This window comes from Borostomias antarcticus (assembly GCF_949987555.1).
Source record: "Borostomias antarcticus genome assembly, chromosome: 12".
NCBI classification, from domain to species: domain Eukaryota; kingdom Metazoa; phylum Chordata; class Actinopteri; order Stomiiformes; family Stomiidae; genus Borostomias; species Borostomias antarcticus.
The window spans coordinates 18,141,442-18,155,214 of record NC_140245.1 but is presented as its reverse complement, the minus strand read 5'-3'; the positions used below and the strand labels follow the sequence as shown (position 1 = coordinate 18,155,214).

The following is a 13,773-nucleotide window of genomic DNA, read 5'->3' as shown; positions in this document are numbered from 1 at the left end:
AGTGTCATGGCAAGGTGGGGTTGTGAACAGGGCTCTTGGAGGACAAGTTGGACAGGACATTTCAAGGTCCAGTAAGACATTTCAAATTAGCCTACTCCCTGCCTACCTCAACGGATAACAGCCCAAAGCGTCCAGCACCTCAGAGCAGGTGCAGCACATCACCCCAATACCCATTCATCAGTGACGTAGCGGCGCAACTGACTTCTATCCAATCTCCACTGCTGCAAGAATCCTGGTCTTCCCTTCATTCGTCACCAGATCTTCCCATACTCTACATGATTGTGGCAAGTCCTTAGCCAATTTAGCCTACTCATCAGAGTTTGCGTTTATAGTGCTAGCCTTACCTTGCTTGCTATGGTCGTACTGTAACACTCTTTCCTCTGTCCTTCCAGAACTGGTAGCTGTGCCGCCTGCCTGCTTCCTCTTCTAGGTGTCCTCACCAGCCTTGTTTATACCTGCCTGAGTATGTAACACCTGGCAAGGCATTAACCTTTCCCCCCAGACCTGTGCGCCTGCTTCCTCACCAACCCAGCCCCTTACAGCTACTTCCAAGAGCTGCCACAGTTCAGCTCTGGCCTGGCTACATGGACATCAGAGATACGTCATGGTGAAGGTAAGAGATATTTTGAAGATATGAAAAATGCACTGACAAGCATTTATAATTACATCTTGGTGATTTATCCCAAGTAGTCATCAATCAATTTTAATCAATTTTAAGGCACAAGATGGAGGTATGAATTGCAGCCCAGTCTAGCGACAAACTGGGATCAAGGGCCAACTTCTACAGAAAGTGTTCTAATCATTTACTATTGGTTTCCAATACTTCAACTCACTGGGGCATAAACATATCCCGGGTCCAGGGTGCTACACTATTTGGTGCATACCCTGGTATGATGCCCTACGACGTTGCCCTGCCACCAATTCATTAATTGCGCCATAGACATGTTTGTCTTTTTCACCATTTCTTTTTCCTGCAGGCTGTCCAAAACGTCTTCCAGCAGAATCCAGTGTGCTGCCTATGCCCCACGGATTTTCTCTTCTGTGCTGGAGTTCTTTTAAGAACTTGATGGTGTCAGCATAATCTTTATATTAAAACTGTTCTTAACTTAAATCGTGTCTCTTCATTATATCCACATGCTAATAAACATTTAATTCATTATTATTACTTATATATTGGTATTACTTTGAAATGCTTGATTCTGATTAGTTCTCAGGATTCCTACGGTGTCAATAGCTAAGCTGTAGCCTTTATAATTTTTGAGAGAGAGCTGTCTGAAGCCGGCATGTTTTTGCATTGAAGTCAATGAATAGCTGTGTCAGTTGGGATTTGGGGACACGGTGGACAGGCAAACTGATGCTGCACATTCCGGCATGTAGGTGGCGGTATGCGTCTTATGTTGTTTTGCGATCCGCCAAAAAACTGAGAGGAGAAGAAATAAGTCATCAAGTCGTGGGCTGGCCGAGTGCTTGTGGCTATTGTTGCTGGAGTTTCTGGCGACATCTCTCACACATGACAGCAGCACGCCGCTTTTGTTTACATCCAGTTCGAAGTTGAAACCATGGATATAACGCTCTACATTCTGCCTTGCGATGGGGTAAGCTAACGTTACCTATCCCCTGTTGAAGAAGGACTGTGTGTGTGTGAGGGAACACAGCAACGTCAGCTAGTGATCTATCTAGATCTCTAGCTACAGCCAAAAGTTCAATCGAATATCTAGTAGCTGGCTAGCTTGAGCCAGGGTCAGTCCTCAGAAGCTAGCAAAGGCAGCTTAGCGATTATGCCCGTTCTCGATAGTTAGCTAGCTAGTTATTAGCTGCTGAAACTGCCTTGCGAACTTAAATGCTAGCTGGCTAAGTTAGCCAACGGTAGCTAGCTAGCAACTAAGTGAACGTTGCACAAGAGGCAGGCTAACTGAATAATGAACGTATCATGCAAGCTAACTAGCTAGCTGTTTAATGTCGGAGGGACAATACTGAATGTGTCACTTTGATCAGATGCCTGCTGATGGAGGATAAATAAATGGCCCATTATAGCTACTCCTATGTCCCACTGACTGTGGAGCCTCTGTGTTTGACTTAATCTGCAACTGTTGTGCTTTACAGATGCAGAACAAGAGAGGGACACACTTCAGCTACAAGAAGACAGGAACGGTCAAAGCCAAGGAGGAGTCGAAAGAGGAAGATGAAGAGGATGATGACGATGAGGAGTGTGAGTTGTTCAGAAAGTGACCCATTATCTTTAATAAGAAATGTTTACTTGCACATATCTCCCACTCCTCAGCTCGCCAAGCCGGCATGCCTTTACATTGAAGTGAATTTAGAGCAGCTTAAGTTGGAATTTAGGGACACAAGCATGCTCTCGTAAAGGTCAACAGCTCCACAGCTACTGCTCAGCCCGGGGTGGGCTATAGACACACGGTCTCCAATGAGGGGTGCATGGGGATGGCCTGGCAATCACTGACCTGCCCCCCACAACCTCTGACCTGAGGGGGCGGAGTCTCGCCACCACGCCACTATCCACGCCACCGTCCCAACATCTCAGACCCTGAGTTGTCTAAAGACAGTTTTCACAGTTGGGTGCATGTGGGATCTCGAACGGATCGGGTTGAATGATACTCGAAACGCATATTAATGCCAGGTGTAAATGTAATCAGGCTAAATCATTATCTAGATACAATCTCGATACAAGACGCATTTTAATGCAAGGTGTAAACGGGGTCTAAGTCTACACATGTAGCCTAGATGTGATATGGTCTGCTCTCGTCTATATGTTGGTATTTTAGCACCTTGGTTAGAAAGCTTCCTTTAAGCTGTAATTGAAGGTACGGCCGACCTCCAGAATGAACTCTAAGATTTTCACTGACAGCAACGATATCAGGGGTGTTGGCTGTGATGTTTTGAAAACACTGCCTCGTCACTACACAGACTGAACATACTCGTCTTCATTCTACAGTAGAATGCTTATAAAGCATAGTGGACGATGTGAACTTAGATGAACACATACACACTGGAGACCAGGTAGCTTGCAAGGACCAAGTGAGGATTACTACACACTCGTACTGAATAAGACTGTATTTACCACACCATATTGGGCATGCTTGCATCTACCAGTGAACAAGTCAAAGCACCCACTGGGTCTTAGGCCAGCGTAAAATTAAATAAAGATAACGTTTATAATGATGACCTTTCATGTCCCATGTTTGTGGTTTAGTAGCTGCTCTCCTTCCAGTACGCTTTAGGGGAGAAGCTGTTGGATTATACAGATCACACAATGACAGCGTCCGCCACCGTCATGAATGCCACTCTGGCGCATGTAACCATCAGAACACTGTCAAAATGCAGGTCAGTACTGTTTGTCTTGCTCTTTTTTCACATGCTTCACTCTCCCTTGAGGGTTCAGTTGTCTCAACACAGCTATTTTCAGCTCTATTATTTCTGTCTTGTTCCCTCCTCCAATCACTTACACACTTAGGAGTGAGGTGAGAGCGCACACTCTTCTCTACAACCTTCCAATACCTCTTTCAGTTGTTAGCTTTAACACAGATCTCTTATGCCACTTCTTTTGCTCTCCCTCTCTCGCCTTCTCATCAGAGATTGACCTGAAACGGAGTTGCATAGACGTTGACTTGGAGTCTATGGACATTGACCATGGAGAGGTAAGGACTATAAATGTGCAGATATGCCATCCTCCTCCCTTACATTAAATAGCATTGTTAAATGAATGCTGCTTGTTGTGTATCAACAAGGCTGTATACTGATGTTGAATGTCTTCCTTGATGTCATCTTCCGTACGTTTTTAGCAGTCAACTCCTTCATACTTTGAGCTACTTAAAACCATTTAAGTATCAGCATGTTCACCTTTAAGCCCATCTCAGACCCATTGTATAATATATGTACTAGTAGTGCACGGCCACAGTAAGTGAATTGCATGTTCTATGCTTTACAAATGCCCACACATGTTATGTGACGGATGTCATGTACACGTTCTTTCAGATTTTTAATATCTTTTATACTATAAAAAATATATATTCCATTTCAGGCTCGCTGGTCCTGGACTGTAAGGAGTGCCGTCCCCTGGTCCTGGAGGCCCGGAGGTTCCAGGTCATGGGGATGTTGGTGGACTCATCTAGGACCAGAACACAAGAGGTCACTTGCAACAATATCGCTTCTTGATTCAGTTCTGTGTGTTGGGGGAATGGCTTTAAGATCAGAGAAAAACAGTATTTAGCTCTTGTGAAGCCTTTTAACTCAAACTAGTGTATCAAAGCAAATCTTTAAGGTGTGTGTGTTCTGGTAGTAGTAGTTGCGTAAATCTACTGTATCTCTGTGCAAGGCACTGTGCAGGGCTGAGATGATTGTGTTGCCCTGCTATAATGAGGATAAACATCATGAAACTCAACCCGAACACCGGGTGCCAACATACCACCTACCATCAGCCAATAGACTTTGCCATCTATGGCCTTTAGAATGAAGTACATGTATCAATATGAGGTAATTAAAGACCTACACCTGTTCTTTCAAACAGGTCTTAAAGTTATGGGCATAGCCATGCAATTCTATACAACAGAGTGAAGATATAGTACAAAATACTATACTATTCTATCCAACTAGTCTTGTGTATAGCATCTGTGCATTCGTGAAGAGTATGTTATCAGTCACCAGATGTCTGTCTTCTGAGGAAACAATGTGGTCAATGACTTTGATTAACCCTCAATGCTGGTGGCAGTAATGTTTTTTGTCTGACACAAAGCCCAGTTGATGTCCTCTGCACTGGGCCTGATGTAATCAGACAAACAAACCTCAGACTCATATTCAATATTGATCCAGTGAAGGATGTAATTATAAAGCAGTAGTAAACAGGACAGATGTGAGACATAACAGGCACTGTATGTGTTCAATCAGTGGCAGTAAGTAGATCCACGACTGTAGGTAACATGATTGAGAAATTGTGATGTTTGTTTAATTACCTTACTGCATTGCACTTTTTAAACATAGGCTATCAAAATGAACAGTTTGGTATTCAGCAGTAGTTACCTTGAGGTTCAGCATGTCAAAGACCTCCCCTAACACTCCTGGTTCTTGTTTGAAGGGTTCTGATGACAGGGAGAGGAATCACCATTTATCAATCATCAATAGCGCGCGTATCTATATGGCCGCCGAGATTGTGAGGCGGTCGATGGGACACCGTAAGAATAGTGGACAAGTGTTACTGTGCTTACATGTTTGCTATTTATTCAACTTTAGTTGAGCAAACCCCTGTCTAAGCTATAGATGGAGACCATTCGTATGTGTATCGTCTGTGGGACTGATGTGCTATGCCCGGGAAATATGAAATGTCTCGAGCATTTAATGTCTCGAGCGAGCTCTAGCTCTGAGCTAGTTAGTCAGTCAATGTTTCTCAACTCGCTGTTAAAGCGAATCATATGGTACTTGTGAAATACATAACATTTAATTTACTTAGGTTTTGTAATCAAATTACAATTATAATATGATAAATTATAGCTAGCTAACAAAGATGAGTACTGACGAGTACTGTACCAATCATTCGTATGTCTATAGGACTGATGTGCTTTGCCCGGGAAATATGAAATCTCTCGAGCCTTTTATGTCTCCTTAAACGTTAGCTATATTCATCAAAAATACGACTATTTTTTGCTAGAAATAACCTTAACATGGATTTTAACCATGTACTTAATGCTGTAACTCTAATGTGGATAATGTAACACTAATCTAGCTAACGTTGTCTCACTCAACATCAGTTTGTTGGCGAGCTTTAGCTATGTTGGCGTCTGTGAGCTAGCTAGTCAGTCAATGTTAAGAAAATTAATTGTTAAAGTGATTCATATGGCACTTGTGAAATACATAACTTTATAATTTACTCAAGTTTTGTTGGTCAAATTCCAATTATTATAAATTATAGCTAGCTAACAAAGAGTGGTAACTCTCTGCTATAACCCAAGTTACTTACTTTCTCCAGGAGGTTCTTCAGACTGACTCAATCCCTTAAAACATTATTTTATTAATGTCTGTCCAAGGTGATTGGATGGTTTCCCTGTGTTCACATTTTCATTGGTAGGTGATTGGACGATTCAATTCAGTCTGTTGCTAGTCAGCTCACACAATAACTCAGCTCATCAAATGACTCATCAAATGACTCTTTTGATTCGGATTTGGCTCATGACTCTCTTTCTGAATCCTTGTGTAATGCAAGTCCATTACATCTCACTTGGTAGGTTCATATAGGCTCACATTGAAGAGGGGGAATGTGTGTAGAGGGGAGAGGGCCAGAGAGGAAATCTTGTCTGTCTGTGTCAGTCTGTCATCGATATACAGGCTACAGCAGGGGGCTGACTGGGTGTGGAAGATGCTTTGCTGAATTAAGGGAAAGTCGCAAAACCCAGCGTGTAATAACTCTTGACTTGAGTGTCACCTTTAACCTTTTGTGTGCCCACTGTAGCACCGGCAAGCTCACCAGGACCCTATGGTCGTCGGCCATCAACCACACGTTTAAACGGGTTTTGGCGGCAGGGCCGACCTCCCCACGAGACCTACTCATGCTGTAGAAATGCTGCCTTAGACCTGGGTCAGTCATTCACCTGGAGTGCTGGCTTCGCCACTACCAACCCAACCAGGTATGCCATGTCTCTATTAGAACTACAGTTAGTTACTCAGCCCTGCCACAAATTGCTAAATGTTTCCGTGTGTCATGTCTGTGCTGGGACCCCCATGCTGGCACCTTTAGTACCTTGCATCATATTCAGTATTATAAGTAGTCCAGTGTTGTGATTTGTGTGGTATGTCCAATCGCACATTGTGGATGGCTCCCAGCTTCACGCTGACCCTGCCATGGTGATGGAGGGAATTCTGGGGTTCCTGGGGGTCACTCCCAGCTTCAACTACACCCATGCTCTCACGTGAGTTCACACACCGCCAACCTCTCACAGCATAAACATTACACACACACACACTCTCTCTCACCAGTATGTTGCTCTGACTTGTCACATTGGTGTGTAATGTCTGACTGTCAAATTATTTTTATTTCCAGAATGCCAATAGGGGTGATCTCCCTGTGGAGTTACGCCATCGCCCTGGGTGACATGGTTCACTTGGTGTATCTTAAGGGGGGCAGTGGACCATATACTTGCACTGCAGTGCTGAGCACCATGTTCACCAAACGTGGGGTAAATTCTTATGGTAAATGAGTGGTAGGCTGGGCTATCTCACTGGACGGACGGGTGGTGGTTAGTTCACGTCCCAAGTTATAGTTGTGGCGCTTCTAACGCTGATCCACAGACATGCATGCACAAACGCTTGACTGTCTTCCTGTAGGAGCACACGGCCATAGAGGGTCAGGCTCTGAATGTGGTTAGTGATGGATGAGGAAGGGCCAAGTCTAACCATCCTTACGCAGGACGACAACGTGTTTTCAGTGGCCAGAGGCGGTGACTACAATGTGTTTTCGGTGGCCAGAGACGGTGACGCCATCAATATCGACTCAGAAGGCAAGAACACCAGCATGTCGCCACCTGACGCCCACCTCAGCTTCAGTTAACATGATCTTACCAGCATTATAGTGTATAGTCTAACCCATTTCAAAGCCACAGTGTATTGATCGTTTTGCTCAGCATTAAGGTCACTCTTGTAGGCACTGGTTCACAAATGACAAGTGTTTGTGATCATACTTGACTTGTAGTACTCACACTAATTATTGTCATCCGACAGGCCACCAGAATCCGTATTCAAATGATTAATATTATTCAAAGAAAAACGGAATCAATATTTTACTCTTAACAGAGCTGGTTAATATTTGTTAACTATTGTAGTTGGCGCTACTCCCTCTTCATTTGTATTCCTTGCTTTTCAGAGTGGAAAAGCATACCTGTTGCGGAACTACGCGGTGAAGCTAGGCGAACAGCCCGTCAATGATAGAGACACCCTGGTGTTCATTCCAGTGTTTGAGGTGGAGGTGAGTGATGGTCAAGGTCAGCTTTATTTATAAAGCACGTTTAAAATCAACAGAAGTTGCACCAAAGTGCTGTACAATATATAAAATAAACAAAAAACAAAGGCAAGATGATGAGGCTAAAATCACGTGCGGTAACAATGCTGTCTCAAACGGCAGTCAAGATATCATTCTTGGTACTGATGGCATCTTTTAGTTCAGTAGTAGTTGAATAGCTTGTATGAAGATGAATACCCGGCTAATACACCTTTGCACACTCTACCCAGTGTGTGTTAATGTCTGCTGGTCCTAATCACAATCAATGTGACTCAGTAAAGTGATTTTACCACACCGTAGCTTCTCACCCAGCACCACTGATTCCTGTGTTGGAGTTTATTAACTAGTAGCTGTGATGCTCTGCTCTTCTGCATGCTTACACTCCAACTCACTTGACGGACTGCCCCTCATCGTGATGTTGAGTCCTAAAGACTGGTGTTTTGTGTATTCATGTTTGATAAGTGTATCCACCCAGAGTATGTTCTAACTTGTCTGCACAGGCTGTCGGACTGTTTGGATGGTGAAGCAGACACGGTGATGCAGCGAGCTTGGGGAGACTGAGATGAAGCAGACAACATCCGCCTTGAGGCGCTCAGCTCTGCCCACCAGCTGGACCAGCTCAGAGTCCATGAACCGCACAGAGGTAACACCACACACACACAGGCACACACAGGTAACACGATCACACGCACACATACACACGTCTTCTGAGCTATGGTGTTGACTAACAGCTGTGTTCCCCCTGGGACAGATGGAGAGGCTGAAGGCAGAACGACCGTCTGAAGCTGGAGAGTCAGGGCTGCAGCCAGTCCCAGTCCCGGGCCGCTATCTCTTCCTCACCTCTGCACCACACACACCTCTGGCCCTGGGCTGAGTTTCCCAGAGGCACTAAGCGGTAAGAAGAACGCCGTAGCTTACGATGAACGTAGCGCTTGGATGCCTCTGGGGAAACTCAGCCCTGGACTGTCCCAGCACAGCGTTAACCTCACCTGTATCTATCTATCTATCTATCTATCTACAGAGATCAGCTGAACGTACCTTTGGGGGGAACATACCTTGAGGACATCTACATCAACCATTTAAGATACAAGACCAAGGCCAACAGGATCTTGAAAGACCCCAGCCACCCAGGCAATGGACTATCTAGAACATCTAGTGTATATAGAATATCTAGTAGGTATGTAACATAACCACATGCCCCCCCCCCCAGGATTATTTATTATAGCAATAGCATGTACACAACTCACCCATCAAGCAACAGCGCTGACACGTGCGTTATGAGCTATGTGACAAAACCAAATTAGAATCAATGATTTGGTTACGAGTGTCTGAGAGTGCTAGTTGGGCTGTGCCATGCCATTTGTTGATTCAGAGCGTAGCAAATACCTATGTGATGATAATGCCTCCGACTGCTTTTAGCTGAACAACATGTTATATCAGATCAATAATACTGGTGTGATTACTTGCTCAGGTGCTTACCCTTTCCTCTACACCTGAGTCGGCTCAGTTATAACATACAGTGTGCATATTCTTCCCATATCTGTTTCTCCTACAGCAGAACCAGAGACCATCTGAATTGTAATTAGGAACAATGTGATGCCATTTTGAAGTCAGTGCAGCCCTTGAGCAGCTGGACTCTTCAGAAGCAGCACCTGTCTGTGTACGATATTGTATCGACCAAAAAGGCCTGTGAACAACTCTTAAAATAACAGGTAGGCAATCTAATCCCTTGGCTCCACTGCATCCGTCAGTGTCAACCATCAGATGCTAAGGAAATGAATCCATTGTAATTAATGACAGCAGCTCCACTAAGACAAGATAATGTGTTTTTGTGTCTGAGAAGGTGATTGGCTGCAACCTGTCTTCCCTCGACACCCTGCATGACTCTGCCTGACCTTGTCTGTTCCTTCACACAGGAGTTCAGACCTTGCCAGCTGTGCTTCACCAGACACGCCTTCTAACCCCTTGGCTCCACTGCGTCCGTCAGCGTCAACAGTCAGCGTCCATCAAAAATCAAGAAATGAACCTAGTAGATTCTCTTAATGTCGGACGCAGGCATCAAACGCAACGGCTGCAGTGGAGCCACTGTTATTAATTACAATAGATTATTTTCCTTAGCGTCTGATAGTTGATGCTAAAGGACCCAGTGGAGCCAAACCGTCCGAGTAAGTCATGAGCATCTCATCTGCATGTATAGCAGTCTCCAGAACGCTCTGAAAGAATGCATACTGACACCCTCTATATCACTTAGTAGTAATAATTGTATATACTCGCACTACATCCTTAAGCGTTTGCGTTTAGAGCACATGCTCAAGTCACCGTCTCCCTAGTGTTCTCTCTTCACCTCGCTCTCTTCTCTCTTAGTGACTGACTAGCTCTCACTTGCAATTTTTCATAGATCTTCTCCTCCACTCTCCCTCGCTTCCCATGCCTCTTACTCTGCGGTTTCATTTTGGGAGCGTATTCCTCCTTACACATCCTGTATGTATTTGTCTTCCACAGATGCAGAGCTCCTTCTTATTCAGCAAGAATAAGTATCCCAATTCTGCCTCCTCCAACTCCAACATTGAGGAGAATACTGACTCCTCCCTGCCCTCCTCCCTCAAACTCTCCCACAACAGATCCACTCCCTCCAGCCACATGCTAAGGAGCACACACTCCAACTCACTGTATGGACTGCCCCTCATCATGATGTTTTTGAGTTCTGATGACCTGTATTGGTTCATTCATGTTTGATAGTGTATCTGCCTGATGAGTTGGAACTGTGCGTGTCTGTCTGCACAGGCTGTCGGACTGACGAAGCGGAGACAGTGATACAGCGAGCTCAGGAGAAGAAGATGAAGCTGACAACATCCGCCTTGAGGCGCTCAGCTCTGCCAACCAGCTGGACCAGCTCAGAGTCCATGAACCGCATGCAGGTAACGCCACGCACACACACACACGCACTCTTAACTACATTACAGTCATTTAGCTGACACTTTTATCCAAAGTGACTTACTATAATCACATTTAACATAGGAAAGGTCAGTGTACTACTAATTGCCAGAACTCACAAGTGCATCTCATTTTTTAATACAAGAGACTTGGAGCATAATCTAGTGCTGAAAGCAAAGTGAAGAATAGCAAACTAAAAATGCAGTAGGTGCTTAAGAGGGAGGATCCTGGCTGTTGTGCCAGTGAGAGGGAGAGAGAGAGAGAGTGTGTGTGTGTGTGGACGAGGACAGCAAATGGCTAAAACATTCAGTACATGATGGTCTGATCTGCATGTCTCACTCTCGATTCATCACAATAATCCCAGGCTCGCACTACAGGATTTTAAAGGTCTGCACCGATTTCTAAATCGGGTTGCATTACACACATAAGGATAATCTTAACAGATATTCATCACACATTACAGGATATTATCGTGCCCGAGGGAGCAACAAACCACTGCCGTCTTGCTTGTAATGTAGTGACGTAATAATCTACATATCAAACATGTTTAGGGGTCTGTGAGCCGATCGGGAGGTTCAAGATTGGGTCTGTAACACCCTTAATATTACAAGATCATCTGGGCCGAACATCGGTTCCAACAAACGTTCCAGACCAGATTTCTCCTCCGATTGTCGGGAGGGATGAATAGGGGTTGAATCGGCCCAAATATCCTGTAGTATGAGCCTGGCAAACGACAGCGTTATTAGAGTGTCTGGAAGTGGATCTAACATTCTCATCTACATCCAGAAGTGATTGTCTTTGTGTTGGTGTGCGTTTGTGTTCATATTTGATGTATTTTAAAAAAAAATATTTTTTAATATATTTTTCTCTGTCTCTCACCTCCCTCCCTCCCTCCAGTCTATGAGGAGATCTCCATAGACCCAGTGTGTGGCTGGAGGCTGGTCCTGGTCAAACCAGACCTGCACATAGAGGAGGAAGCAGATCGACTGTTGCCACTCTGTCAGCTCCAGTCACATGGGCCTGGCCTACACCATGGAGATGATTGCGGCTCTGGGCTGTGTGTGTGCACGTGCTCATTAAAGTTACAAACCTATTGAGACTTCTGTTTGAGTTGTCTTTGGCATTATTCAACTGTGATGTCCTCCAAGTACAGTAGCCTAGTTGATTTTGACACGTTTTTCCCCCATACTTTTCCGCTGCTGAAACACCCAATTTCCCCACACTGGAATTATTAAAGTATCTATCTATCTGTTCTCATTTGTTAATGGCGAAAACGTTTTGGGAGAGAATAAAGCCATGTGAGTTTTCAAATTCACTGTACACTAAGCATTTCAAGACCAGGATCCTCACTGTCTGATTACATCTCATGCAGGGTTTGCAATAGCCTGAGGTCAATATTGCCTGTGCATAATGGTGTCCTTGCACCATGTAACTGTAACTGTAGTTAGATCTTTCAAATGTTATAATAATGACTGTAGGCTAACTAGAAGTGCATTATTCACCATAACGGAGGCCAGAAGACATTAAGTTCAATATACATATCCAAGTGGGTCTACTGCTGCAACAATTGAATGTAAAATGTGAACTATAACCTTGTTTAGACCAGATTTGAATGAAGTACAGAGACGCGCGTGTGCACGCTGTGTTGTCAAGCTGCCCTGGCAACAGCTGCCCTGGCAACAGCTCATTCCGTCACCTTTAAATCGAAGGTAAGTTGATGTTAGTAATGTTAAGACAGTTGGCTAGCTAATACATCATAGCTAAACCATGTCAATGTTATCAATATGCAAATTATTGGTAAAATATCGTTAACTCACTTTGTAAGTTAATTCTGCCCAAGTTAAAATGTGTTTTTTTGTCGACCATTGTTTTAACGCTAGCCATCTAATGCTAACGTAAACGATACGATAGCACTGACGTGCCAACACCGGTGCCTGATAGATTCAATTAGTCATCGTATCCGCGCGAATTCTAACGTGGGAATGCTAATGCCACAGGGGCAATTTATATGGGCATTATATCTTTGTTTGTATGATAACTAAATCAGTGGTCATTTTGCTATAATCATTGCCTATCATCATTAAAGTATTTTTTCCTGGCCTTTCAAGACATCCTCGACGGGGCTTATATGTCCCGATCCGATCCATGCTCTTTCTTGGATATTTTATTTGATGTAATGTAATTTGATGTATGAATTGGGACTATCACGAGGTATCGCTTTGACTCTTAAATACATTAGCAGATGAGCTTTCGGAGGCATAGCTTCCTTTTTGGTAATATTTAGACTGAAATAAAATAATTAAGACAGCACGTATTATTTTGGCACGTCATTTCTGTGACTTTACGAATGGCCATCGATGTGTGCGGCATCGATTCATTCTTTTTTCAGCACCGCGCCCAGGGACAGCTCCTCTAACGATAAACGAAGTGGGAGGGGCATTGAGCGAAACTAGAAGTGCTGTCCCATTTAATTCACAGCCCTGCACCCTCTGGCCCTTCCAGCTGACGTCAATTAAGTGCTCAGGCCACAAGTGCGAGGGGCCGCAAGTGCGGTTTGCGCACTCAGATTGGGATTCAGCTGATGTATCTTGGGATGGACCTAACGATGTATCTTCAGGCGCCCACTAAGGGATAGTCTGGGAAACACTCGTAGGAAAAACTGTCCCTTCGGCAAGGTATACCTTGAGAAGCGTCGTAGCGCGGAGAAGTTCGGCGAATCTGGGAAACGCAGCCCTGGTCTGTAGCTGTCTCAGTATCAGGCTGGTCTGTAGCTGTCTCAGTATCATGCTGGTCTGTAGCTGTCTCACTATCAGGCTGGTCTGTAGCTGTCTCAGTATCAG

The 13,773-nt window shown here is 44.4% G+C and overlaps 1 protein-coding gene and 1 long non-coding RNA gene across 10 annotated transcripts in view; one reads left to right on the top strand and one right to left on the bottom strand.

Annotated features, from left to right (window-relative positions):
• Nucleotides 1-13,773, bottom strand: part of LOC311316061 — a 334,289-nt gene that overhangs the window by 194,946 nt on the left and 125,570 nt on the right. The window lies entirely within an intron of this gene.
• On the top strand, nucleotides 1,471-12,018 carry LOC311316275 (uncharacterized protein). Of its 9 annotated transcripts, none has more exons than XM_084447112.1 (16): nucleotides 1,471-1,595; nucleotides 2,104-2,209; nucleotides 3,212-3,351; nucleotides 3,594-3,656; nucleotides 4,040-4,146; nucleotides 6,458-6,632; nucleotides 6,829-6,914; nucleotides 7,046-7,502; nucleotides 7,865-7,966; nucleotides 8,500-8,642; nucleotides 8,751-8,894; nucleotides 9,021-9,176; nucleotides 9,555-9,711; nucleotides 10,502-10,668; nucleotides 10,784-10,917; nucleotides 11,831-12,018. In XM_084447112.1, exons 1-6 carry the CDS (start codon nucleotides 1,560-1,562, stop codon nucleotides 6,561-6,563), a joined length of 558 nt encoding a protein of 185 aa, XP_084303238.1. In that variant the 5' UTR covers nucleotides 1,471-1,559; the 3' UTR covers nucleotides 6,564-6,632; nucleotides 6,829-6,914; nucleotides 7,046-7,502; nucleotides 7,865-7,966; nucleotides 8,500-8,642; nucleotides 8,751-8,894; nucleotides 9,021-9,176; nucleotides 9,555-9,711; nucleotides 10,502-10,668; nucleotides 10,784-10,917; nucleotides 11,831-12,018. The 9 variants fall into 9 exon arrangements, with proteins under 9 accessions (XP_084303238.1, XP_084303241.1, XP_084303240.1 ...); XM_084447115.1 differs by adding an exon at nucleotides 9,916-10,164 and having other exon boundaries at nucleotides 6,829-7,502; XM_084447114.1 differs by having other exon boundaries at nucleotides 6,779-6,914.

Coding starts and splice junctions, on each gene's coding strand:
- LOC311316275 (XM_084447112.1), top strand. CDS start 1,560: ATGGATATAACGCTCTACATTCTGCCTTGCGATGGG. Junction 3,352..3,593: donor TCAAAATGCAGGTCAGTACT/GTTTGTCTTGCT, acceptor TTCTCATCAGAG/ATTGACCTGAAACGGAGTTG. Junction 3,657..4,039: donor TGGACATTGACCATGGAGAG/GTAAGGACTATA, acceptor ATTCCATTTCAG/GCTCGCTGGTCCTGGACTGT.